General features: G+C 37.7%; 1 protein-coding gene across 8 annotated transcripts; it reads left to right on the top strand.

Moving 5' to 3' along the window:
- Window positions 1–1,918: 1,918 nt before the first annotated feature.
- On the top strand, window positions 1,919–11,816 carry LOC124845333 (Ubiquitin carboxyl-terminal hydrolase family protein). Of its 8 annotated transcripts, XM_088112225.1 has the most exons (5): window positions 1,919–4,204; window positions 4,678–4,963; window positions 5,037–5,138; window positions 5,230–5,316; window positions 10,339–10,828. In XM_088112225.1, exon 1 carries the CDS (start codon window positions 2,075–2,077, stop codon window positions 4,136–4,138), a length of 2,064 nt encoding a protein of 687 aa, XP_087968351.1. In that variant the 5' UTR covers window positions 1,919–2,074; the 3' UTR covers window positions 4,139–4,204; window positions 4,678–4,963; window positions 5,037–5,138; window positions 5,230–5,316; window positions 10,339–10,828. The 8 variants fall into 8 exon arrangements, with proteins under 8 accessions (XP_087968351.1, XP_087968352.1, XP_087968349.1 ...); XM_088112226.1 differs by lacking the exon at window positions 4,678–4,963 and having other exon boundaries at window positions 5,052–5,138; XM_088112223.1 differs by lacking the exon at window positions 4,678–4,963.
- Window positions 11,817–12,469: the final 653 nt, after the last annotated feature.

The raw sequence follows: 12,469 nt of genomic DNA, 5'->3' as shown, positions 1-12,469 counted from the left end.
AAACCCAATCGTGATCTTCATCGCGCCTCTCCTCGCGAGTTCATTCAATCTCGAACCACCATCATCTTCTCCTCCCTCCCGTCTCCACCATCTTTGTAAACCTGCAGAAGAATAGATCTGCAAAAAACCCAAATCGCGAGTGTTGCAATGGACCCTGAATTGCGCCGTCACTGCCATGAACTTCTTTTCCATAGATCGCGACGCAAACACTACAAGAAACCACTTCGCAGTTTGAGTGGAGCCACCATGATAGCAATGGTAGTGCCTCCATGACCGAGAGTTGTGAAACCATTTCCCTTCGTGTGACTTTGCGGCGCAAGTAGGGTTCACCCCCATCCTCTCCACAGCGGCGCAGGAAGCTTTTTCCCCTTTCCCCCATTTCTAAAACCCTAATTTTGGGTGGGGAAGGGGCTGACACGTGTCAAGATCCCATTGGCGCATCATTCTTGAGTCAAAGCTAGTTAATGCTGTTTGAATCTGATCAAGGTTGGTCAACTGAATTCAGCTCACAGTGACAACTCAATTTAATTTTAACCTGTTAATTCAATTTAACGATAGGGACCCAAATACACTTATTTTTTCATATTTAGAAACTCAATTAAGACAAAAAAAAAAAAAGAAAAGAAAGAAACTTATTTTAGAAAATCCAACCTAAATAGAAATTATAAAATGATTAAACCTAAAAGATTTATAAAAACTAGAGCCGGACAAAAATGACTAAATATACTAAACTATAATTAACTATATTATAACGAAAAAAAAATTGAATTACTTTGTATAATAATTGAATTGTACTGTTTTAGAGTTAAACTCGTAAATCAAATATATAATTACATGAGTTTGTTTGTTTATATAGATCAAAAACTCTATTTCTAAAAATATTTCTGTTTTATCGTGACATGAAATGTTTTTATTTTGTCACTTATCCTAATTTAATGTAAAGGTTTAGAATATTTTAAAATTATTTTTATTTACTTATTTTAAAGGAAAGAAAGTCATCATTTCATTTATATATACATATGGATTTGTTAACTTATATAATTTCTGTACTAAATTTTAGTTAATCTCTTATATTAAATTTTAATTGACAAAAATATTTTTATTTATAAAAGTTTTTAATCATTTTTATTTTTAATTTAAAATAAAAAATCAAAAAATTACTCACATAAATTAATATAGTTGATAAATATATATATATATATATATATATATATATATATATATATATATATATATATATATATATATATATATATATATATGAAATAGTATTATGTTTTATAACTGTTTTATAATACACACATTTTTATCTTTTTATTTTTACAAATATAATTAATTTTATTAATTTAAAAAATAATTACTTGTTCTTATAATATAATTACGATATAATAAAATTTAGTTTTATTTTGTAAATATACAATATAAATTTAATAACATTATTTTATTTTAATAATTATTATTATAATAGTTAACTTTTTGAAGGACTTTAAGAGAACGTTTATTTATTTATTCATATTACAGATTATATATATATATATATATATATATATATATATATATATATATTATAGTAATAATTTTTATCATTTTACATATTAATTCATATATTATTATTAAATCTAATATTTTTCAATATATATTAATTTATATAGCTTACTTAAAATTAAAATATTTAAGACATTTAAAATTGAAGTTAAAAGCACAAATGAGAAGAGATGTGATATTTTTTTTAAACTATAAAATACAAAAAACAAATGCAATATAAGAAGTAAAAGATAATCTATTAAAATATTAGTAGGCGTAAAAAGTGGAAAATGAGTCTCCTTTTATATATATTTCAACATATTTAAGATATAAAATAAAAAATGACTAAAAAGATTAAATAATAAAATTTAGTAACAATTTGAGTAAATTAAAAGTGTAGTAAATTATGGGAGAGAAATAAGTGGATAGCATTTCAATTGAAAGAAAAAAAAAAACAAAAAATGTAAAACCCTAACCGCTACCTATTCCCAAGTCCAAAAACCCTTCTTCTTTCTCCCCTCTCTGTGTCAGCAAACTTCCATTGCCACCAATGCCTCAACCCAGAGCAACGCGGTTCCTCCTCCTCCTGTCCCGCCGCACCCCAACCCGGAACCGTCCTCCTCCTCCCTACCACCAGCGCCACCACCTCCGAACCATCTTTGATGGCACATTCAAGCCCGTCCGCGACCGCGGCCTGGATCACGCGGTGGAGCGCGAGAAAAGCCTCAAACCCTTGATCTCCCTCAAAACCCTCATCAAACGCGAACCCTCCAAATCCCTCCCTCTTTCACTCATCAAAAGCACCCTCCACTTTCCCTTCCGCCCCATCGAATTCATCCGCAAGTACCCCTCCGTCTTCGAAGAGTTCCTCCCCACTCCCACCATCCTCCTACCCCACATCCGCCTCACACCGGAAACCCTACACCTCGACGCCGAGGAGCAGCTCGTATACCAATCACACCAGTTCAAACACCAATCAGCTGACAGGCTCTTGAAACTCTTGATGATTGCAAGAATCCACAAAATCCCACTGCCACTCATTGAGCACTTGCGGTGGGACCTTGGCCTACCGGATGACTACACCGAGACGGTTGTACCAGAGTTTCCGGACTACTTTCGAGTTGCAGACGGGTTCCTGGAACTCGTCTGCTGGAGCCACGAGCTGGCGGTTTCGGTTATCCAGAACCGAAACAAGAAAGATGAATTTGATGGTCAATTGGTGTTTCCTGTGCAGTTTTCTACTGGTTTTGAGATGGATAAGAAGTATGAGAAGTGGTTGAGGGAGTGGCAGAGGTTGCCTTATGTGTCTCCTTATGAGAATGTGTCTCATTTGTCACCTACCAGTGATGAGTCTGATAGGTGGGTTGTGGGTGTGTTACATGAAATTCTTCATGCTTTTGTTGGGAAGAGAATTGAGAAGGATAGTTTGTTGGAGTTTGGGGAGTGGTTGGGGTTGAGGTCGAGGTTTAAGAGGGCGTTGTCGCAGCATCCGGGGATTTTCTATGTGTCTAGTAAAGTTGGGACCTATACTGTTGTATTGAGAGAGGGATACAAGAGGGGTGCACTGATTGAGGATCATCCGGTGATGAATTTGAGGAATCAGTATGTTCATCTGATGAATAGTGTCAGTGAAGAGGGGAAAGTGGGTAAGGTGGTGCAAGGAAAGGGTGGTGCGCATGAGGCAGAGGCTAAAGCCGTTGAAGTGGGTGAAAGAGAGGGAGAGGGTGAGAGTGATGGGGAGAGTGTGGGGCAGCATGAAGAAGAGGCATGTGAAATTGAGGATGCCAATGAAACCGATGTTGATGATGATGATGATGATGAAAGGAGGTTTTGGAGAGGTAATCAGAAAATTGCTCCTGGTAGAAGGAACAGGGACTTCGGGAAAGTGAAGTTAGATGTTGGCAAGCCTTTTAGGGATTCTGGGAGGGAAAGATCGCATCTTAGAGATTCTGGGAGGGAACGATCTCCTTTGAGAGATTCTGGGAATGAAAGATCACGTTTGAGAGATTCTGGGAGGGAAAGATTGCATCTTGGAGATTCTGGGAGGGAACGATCTCCTATGAGAGATTCTGGGAATGAAAGATCACGTTTGAGAGATTCTGGGAGGGAAAGATTGCATCTTGGAGATTCTGGGAGGAAACGATCTGCTTTGAGAGATTCTGGGAGTGAAAGATCACCTTTGAGAGATTCTGGGAGGGAAAGATCACGTTTGAGAGATTCTGGGAGGGAAAGATCGTCTTTCAGAAATTCTGGAAGCGAAAGATCACCTTTCAGAGATACTCGAATGGAACGATCAACTTTCAGAAATTCTGGAAGGGAAAGGTCGTCTTTGAGCGATTCTGGAAGGGAAAGGTCACCTCTGAGAGATTCTGGGAGGGGAAGGTCACCTCTGAGCTATTCCCGAAGGGAAAAATTACCTTTGGGAGATTCTTGGACTGAAAGGTCGCCTTTGAGAGATTCTCGAAGGGAAAGATCAACCGGGAAGCATACACAGAAAACCGGGGAGAAGAATTCGTTAGAAGTTTCTAAAAGTAGACCAGTGCGAGGTGGGCATGTAAAGAAGTTGAGAACACACAAGGGAAATCATGATCCTCTAAAAGCAGCAGGTCATTAATCATCAAGAAAACCCCCTGTTTTCTGAAGATTCAATTTTTGTTTGCGGAAACTTTCACATATTCTGGTATGTGGTTTCTGCTTTGGTCCTTCCCTGTTATTAGTTTGAAACTTAAGGTTACAATTTTTAAATGTTTTATTCTTGCTGCTGTTCGTGCAATATAATGTTAGGACCTATAGTTTAGTGATGGCCACTTCCTGGGCTATATATGTGACTAGCTTTAGTGGTGTTTTGTAACAGCAAAGAGACGAATGTTATATTGCAAATGTGTTATCTAGGCTACATTTTGTTGGCGTAATTTTTATTTTTAAGGATGTTTCGTGGCTTATCTATTGATTTTAGTTAGAATGGGCAATTGCTTTGTTATTGGTGTAAAGCGCACTATTTTTTAAAGGAGATTCCAAACAGATGTGCATATATTTGATAGCTTGCTTCTGTGGCATTTTTCATTTTTGTTGTTTTATTTTCCTTTTTATTTGTTCTGCAGACTCCCTTCTAAGCTAAATTATAGTTTTGTTCTTATGTTTTATTTCTTATAGGGAGAAAGTTGTTTATCAGAGAAATTACAGAAAAGGGACAGTAAATATTTTTTTAGAATATAAGCAATTCAACAGTTTAAGGATGTTCAGTAAAGGGATTCTTCATTTTAATGGTCAATTGTTCTTGAGGTGCAAGTATCCTTTATTGAGAATTCTATTCTGTTCTTGTACACCCCCTACCAATTTCTTTTTACTCTGGTTATAACTACCATCAATAAAAGAATGTACATGAAAGAGTTTTGAGGATTCTATGCAATAGAATCTGCACCCTCATTCACTGTGATAGGTAATAATTCTTTGAATGTACAATTTCTGTATGTTTCGGTATACACGGATATGCTGATCTGTAAGTTGATTAGGTGTTTCACTGTTAGGAGAGAGGTATGTTATGAAATGTTCCTTGAAGGTTCTGTTCTATTGCACTGTGGATTTAGAATCTGCACCCTCATTCACTGTGACAGGTAATAATTCTTTGAATGTATAACAATTTCTATATGTTTCGGTATACACGGATATGCTGATCTTTAAGTTGATTATGTGTTTCACTGTTAGGAGAGAGGTATGTTATGAAATGTTCCTTGAAGGTTCTGTTCTATTGCACTGTGGATTTAGAATCTGCACCCTCATTCACTGTGATAGGTAATAATTCTTTGAATGTATAACAATTTCTGTATGTTTCTCTTAGGAATAAAAGAAGTTAGTTGTTAGTAGAGAGAGAGTATAAATAATAATAGAATAGGTGGAGAGAGGGGGATCAAATAATTTTTGCCTTTTGGGTAGAGACTGGATCGTTTTCCAGTGGAAGAAGGGAGCTTCCTTGGGGGAGTATTTGTAATTCTGTTTTTCATACTTTACAGAATTAATAACATTCATATTCATAAATTTGCCTTCTTTTGTTGAGTGTGTGTGAGAGGATAATCATCTGTGACGATCCCTGAGTAAAGGAACCTAACAGATTTGGTCCGACCTGTCGGATCTGTATCGGAGGAGCAAACGGAGCGCGGTGAATAAGAATGGAGGAAAGGTTGATTGCGATTGAATCGACAGTAAAAGAGTTGAAAGCAGAGATGAAAGCGATAAATCGTGAATTCAAAGCGTTTGGCCGCGCTCGAGAACGACGAACCAGGAGTCAACATCGGAGCTCCGAAGGAAGATGTGATTCTGTCAATGCTGGATGTGAACAATGACCGCCGGAAAACTAGGAGGAGGAATGGGAAGCTGATAAAGGAGAAGTTCGACGCAGTTGGAGGAAGTGCGTTGAACTACCTACATTTGAAGGTGCGGATCCCATGGGTTGGATTGCACAAGCAGAGAAACTCTTCGACCACCAGAGCGTGACGGAGAGGGAGAAAGATGAAGCTCGTCTATATATGCATAGAGGGAGGTTTAGCGAGCTTTTGTGTCTTTTCGTGTGTACTTGAGAGTTGAGGAGGGTTGATCGACTTCTTGACTAAAGAAGCCTATCATATTCCCTATGAGAAGATATGATGATGATAATAATAAAACTTGTAAAAAATGTTTATTAAAGTTAGTACTTTTGACACTTGTAAATAAATATCTATACTCATCAAAGGTTGATAATAAAGTTACTAATCGATGAATAGAAAACGTCTAAAGACTCTAAGCATTCTGGAGGAAAAATTTTATTGGCCCCACATGAAAAAAGAAGTCCGAAGACATTGTCATAGATGCATTATGTAACATCCCAAAAATACGGTATAACCATATGATAGAATAATTACAATTAATCATAACTCAGATCAGTCTTAACAGTAAAAAGAGCGTACGGTTATGGCCGAACGACCTTACATAGAACTACAACTTAACAGTACCAGATAAGTTATATTTGACCGAACGGTTTACAAAACCAATACCGAACGGTCATACAAAACGAAAGGATAAGGTGACTGAACGACCACCTTACCCTATAACCAAACTACTAGCCGAACGTTCCTACTGCTCGATCTTCACTTCCACTTCTATCAAATTTTCTTCTTCCAGCGCATCTTCCAACAGCGCGTCACCTTCTGCTCACATCCACACGGATGATCATTGCAACGACAAGACGAACATACAAAACGAGACAACACAATAAAACACAGGGTAAGCTTATGTAATTTAATTCGAGTATAAACATACACTTCAAAAAATCAAACGCTTAAGGCCAATTCATCATACGTAACATACAATTCCTAATACTAGACTGACTGTCCGGATGGTATGAATTCCGTGTAGCTACGACGTTCGTGCACCCGGGTGATGTAGTAACTGGAATACTCTCATCAGCTGCCACTCGAGGTTAGTCCGTTCCGTCCAAAGTACCCCTAAGGACTAGGACCTCCTGCCGTTCCCACACATGACCTACCCTCCTCTACGTGAGGACGAGTACTCACGGAACATCAGGATGAACCGCCAGCTAAGCATTACCACATTCATACTTTACAATTTCAATAGTCATCCATGAGTCGTTCCTCCCCGGAACGCTCGTTCAAAAATCACAACGTTTCCTCCATCTCATATACTCTTCATCATTTATTATCCATCATTTTACTTTCATCTTTATCATAAATGTTAAGACCATCAAATACCGAACGTTCAGTCCTCACTAAGAACGAGGATGAACATTGTGGACGAGACCAAGAAGTCGCCCGTTCCAGATCAGAATAAGACCGAGAGAGTTACGATTAGATTTAGGAATAAACCGAGTACTATCATATTCTATATAACGAACGTTATTCACTACGTAAATCAGTTAAATGAACTGACTCTCGTGAGTTCAAACCAATACTCAAAGAATAAATCGAGTATGGAGGCTCTAGGCCGAATCCAATGAATGTAGACACGTCAAGACGTTAACAAACCCTATTTAGAGTAATTCACTCACAGAAATCCAATGCCAGTAAATGACCGAACATGGTAAAGGAAAATTCTACTAAAGTTGGACGAACGCTATTTCACCAAGATTGATTATACAAGAAATGAGTACGAGCGCTTGGTATAAGACCGAGCACTACTCAGTATGAACGCTAGGTGTAAGACCAAGCACTAATAAACTTCTAATAAAAGGTTTGATAGATATATTAAGATACTATTGAAGTGGTGTTTACGAACAACAATAATATACAATTACATAAATATATATATTTTGAGTTTATCACAGTAGACTCAGGCACAACTATGCTTGGCCGAACGTTCAATCATAGTATTACCACACGAGGGCGCTCGTCCTACACTAGGATTTTCTCCAAATGAAAGAATCCCATTTTAACAAGGTTCACCAAGAAAAACCGAACGGTCAATGACCGTTCAATAACGAACGTACTTTATCATGGTAAAAATTTCATATTCAGATCTCATTTATCTTCAACTCATTTTTCAATACATCATTTCATAACCTTATAACTTCACATAAAACATCAATTTACGTACTTCATAAAATCTATATCATGTCAATAAATCATACTCCAAACAAATACTCATATTCACATTCATACAATCCAAACATATCAACCATCACGCATAATATTCATTCAGTCAAGTAACGGACGTTCATACAGTACAACAACATATAAATTAAATTAAATAAGCTTCCCTTACCTCTAGTGTGAACGGACATCTTACAGACTGCAACTCGGCTTGCAAAAACTAAGATTCCTTCTACCCTCAACGCTCAACTACTCTTCGAACCAAAATCAAATAACAAACCAAAAAGGGTTCAGAATTAAATTCAGGACTCATGCAACCAGAGCTTGGTTTGCATGTTTACAAGAACGAACGGTTAAGGGAAAGGAAACTTACCAGTTTCAGAACTCGAAACTGTTCGGTTCAAATTGAAACTTGGGACGCCGGGAGTGCTCCTACGGTGCCTGAACGGTGATCGGAGAGGAGAAAAGGTGAGTTTTGGTAGAGAGAAGGGAGAGTTTCTAGAGAGAAGGAGGAGAAATGGAAGATCAGAGTTTGGGAAGAAGGGTGCATGCAGAGGAGAGTGGGACGGAAGTTTCAGAAACAATCATTTTCTCCCCACGTCCAAACGAGCGTCTGCTGAGCAGACATCTGCCTTCCACTATCTGATTTTCGGATTCTCGTTTCTTGACACCTGGCGTCCGTTCAGAGGGGTTTTGGGTGCGTTTTAAATGAGGTCTGACACATTACATGTCTACAAGTTAAGTCTAGGGGGGTTAAGGCCATTTGGAGTTGATAAGACTTTAAGCATTCTAGAAGAAAATTTTTTTTGGCCCCACATGAGAAAAGAAGTCCACAGACATTGTCATAGATGCATAACATGTCTACAAGTTAACTCTAGGACTATGCCCCATTATTTATATATCCCTCTGTCTATTGCTTCATTCCCTTAGGAAGATATTAGCATGAATTTTATCCTTGGTCCACCCAAGATCATTGTTATCAAACTCGTAAGTTGACTTGTTGACTTGGACAAGTTTACATTCCTAGACTTGGCTTCTGACTTAACTCGGAAGCAAACTCTTTTTCCATGTAAAATTGGTAGAATCGGGCGTGAAATCAATAAGATCGTGTAGAATCACGAGTTTGCAGTGATTTTCCTAGCTTGAAAGGGGAAAAATGAAGAAAAACTAGGTCGTGTTGGGTTTAATGACTTGATTAGGGCTTGTATTGTTGTGCTCCACCACTGTTCTTCATTTTGTTGTGCTCCACCACGGTCTCTCATGCCGCTATGTCTCTCTCTGGCCATCTCATTCGTCATCACCTCGCCTCCTTCATGCTTGCCATCGTGCCTCCTTCGTGCTGGTCATCACGCCTTGTTTGTGATCGCCTTAACACCTTATTTGAGCTTGTCGTTGCGCCTCATTCAGTAACATCTTTTCCTAAGGAAATGATTCATTCTCGAACCTTCACAACTCTTGCCAAGTCATCGCTTCGATTTTTTCACCACACCTACTACCATCAGTCACATCCCCTCAAATTTGACAACCCATCATTCAAACCTCTTTGTCGTTATGCTCCTTGAGGTCGGGGCCTTTTATACTTGTAAGGTTATGGCCAAAGATAACAATTTTTCTTTGCAAAATCAAGCATTCTGACTACCGAACGCCAACACCTCACTTTAACTAATTGACTGGACACTAGCACTCTTTACATGCCCTCAAGACATGAAAAGATTGGGGGACTGGTGTATTGTTTGTTGTCGAAGACCCCTGGTTCTACTAACTACAACCTTTGATTGAGTTACTTAAGACAATGACATGATACCGTTTGTTGGGTACCTAGTGTTGGATAGTTTTTAGCCAATAAGACAACTATTGGATACTCTATGAATGGATCACTTAGTCGAACACCGAATACGGGGTACCGGGTACTACGTTTCCGACACCAAAGACAATATCTACTTTGATAACAACGTTGCTCATTAAGCTAGGGTATCGATATCTCTTCATGTTTGTCGAGGACATTCTCACATTAGATAACTTAGCCAAGAACAAGTTCAGTTTCTCACATGTAAGTTAGTCATTGGGCCTTTGAGCCAATGGGTCCAATGGCCCATTTGAATAGAGGCCCATGGTCTATGGGGTACACCTATAAATATTATTTTAATTGTAGTTTGACCTCACCTTTTGCATTAGTTTAAATTTGACTAGAATCTCTGACTAAGTACTAACTTGAGTGTTGGATGATTTTCTATAGGTACCCCACCATCTGGTAGAGGACGAAGGAGGTTTGGAGGATGGGTATCAGGTAGTGAAGAATTTGTGGTCCAGAAGGATACTTTGCAGGGTATGTTCGGTTTCGCAAGAAGGTTTGGAGGATGGGTATAAGGTAGTGAAGAATTTGTGGTCCAGAAGGAGACTTTGCAGGGTATGTTTGGTTTCGCAAGAACACAATAAAATGGTGAAACTCAAAATGGTAAATGTAATGATCGAGGGAATTGCAGGAAGATAGAAAGAACACTAAAGTAAATTGCAAAAGGGAAAATTACGAAGGAAAGTAAAAAAACTTGTAACATAAATCAAAGAAAGTAATAAACCAAATTGCAACAATCTAATCATTTTTTCTGTTCAAGTGTTTCAAAATGTCTTGATTGTTACACAATTTGTCATGCTTTCGATTGATCGACATTATTGATATGAACTTCCAATAGTAACTTTTGTTATTTAATTTAACATTAACTTTTTCACCCACCTTCTTCACTCTACGGATGTTATGCTTCTTGGTAGTGATGTGCGTTAGGCTTGTCCTTCAACTACCAGTGTGCTTTTGCCTTCACATAGAGTGTTGCTTGCTCCTCTTACCTCATTTTCACTTGGGCGCATATTTGGAGCATTGTAGAGGAAGTGAGATTGGATTGTAGGTAAAGATTTATTCTGCATTTGAGAAATGGTTTATCTAAAGAGCCATCAGATTCTGAAATCCGGAATGGAGAGGTGTTTGAAATTGCAAGCCCCGAAGTACATTGCTGGAATTTTAGGATGGTCTAAGAATCATCTTTCTGGTATATTTTCATGACCAAGATTGACAGGCGGTCTGGTAAAGAGCTCGAGAAGGAGTCCAAATTCCTGAAGAACAGAGATGCTGGTTTTGTGAAGATGATTCCCACTAAGCCCATGGTGGTTGAAACCTCCGAATATCCTTCACTGGTCGTTTTGCTGTGAGAGACAAGTGTCAAATTGTGGCTGTGGGAGTCATCAAAAGCGTGGAGAAGAAGGACCTTACTATAGCTAAGGTCATCAAGGCTGCACAAAAGAAAGGCAACTAAATCGTGCAGATGGTCTATGAAGAAATGTCTGTTGTTATGACTATGATGAATGGTTTCTTGTTGGAGATGCTGCTATTCGGGTAGGGATATTAGTTTTTCGGAGATTATGTACCGAAATCATATCTCCGGTACCCAATACTTTCGAAGAACTTGAGTTGAAGTTTGATGCAGATGATGTTGTTGTCATTTAAATGGTCCAGTAGGCAATGTTACCATTAAGTAGAAATAGTTGCTAGTTGTCGAGAATAGCTGAGAAGTTGCCTAGCACACTGGTTAGCATTATTCTGTAATGCTTGACAATCCTTGCTACTAAAAGGACAAGATGGATTATATTGTGTACAATACTCATAACTCTGGTGAATAGTGCAAATGCAACTTTTGAGTGATTCTGAATTTATATTCAGCTTAACTACTGGTGTCATTTGTCATCTACAGTTTTTGAACTCTGAATAGAATGAGGAACTGGTACCAGTGAACAAATACTTTAACCCAAAGCCTGTTGTTATGTGTCTTCTCTGTTGATGAAAAACTGAAACATCTTACTCTAACCCAAAGTGTTCAACTTTACTTAGTTATTACTATCATGGGAAAGATGGAAATTGAGCCGAAAATAGAAGCCAACTCCAATTTGATATTTTAAGGTGGTTCCCTACCCAATTTAAATTCTTCAAAATGAAATCAGAAATAAGATAGTTTTGGAAAACCCAAATTAAAATTAAAAAAATAAAAGTTGAAACAGATAATTTCAGTCTGTCTGCATGACATTTCTGCTTTCTCCAGAAACCCGACGACTTCAACCACATCTACCGCGTTTCCCTAGTTGACAACCACTGAGCCAAGATGGTATTAAGGCGGTCTTGCATGTATAAAGTTCAACTTTTTAGATTCTATTTTATTAATATATTTCAAATAGGTATTTCATAAACCAAATAAACCAAAAAATATTCCCAATTTTCGGAATAGGTGTTTTAGAAAATATTGTTCAGTTGAAAAATATTTTCTAGAATATTTATTCCAGAAAATAAAAATATATTTTATAATGAGCGTTTTGAATGGTATTTT

The sequence above is a fragment of the Vigna umbellata genome, chromosome 4 (assembly GCF_029865625.1).
Source record: "Vigna umbellata cultivar VRB3 chromosome 4, Vumbellata_1.0, whole genome shotgun sequence".
NCBI classification, from domain to species: domain Eukaryota; kingdom Viridiplantae; phylum Streptophyta; class Magnoliopsida; order Fabales; family Fabaceae; genus Vigna; species Vigna umbellata.
Note: the sequence above shows the minus strand (reverse complement) of the source record. Positions and strands in the feature narration are given on the sequence as shown.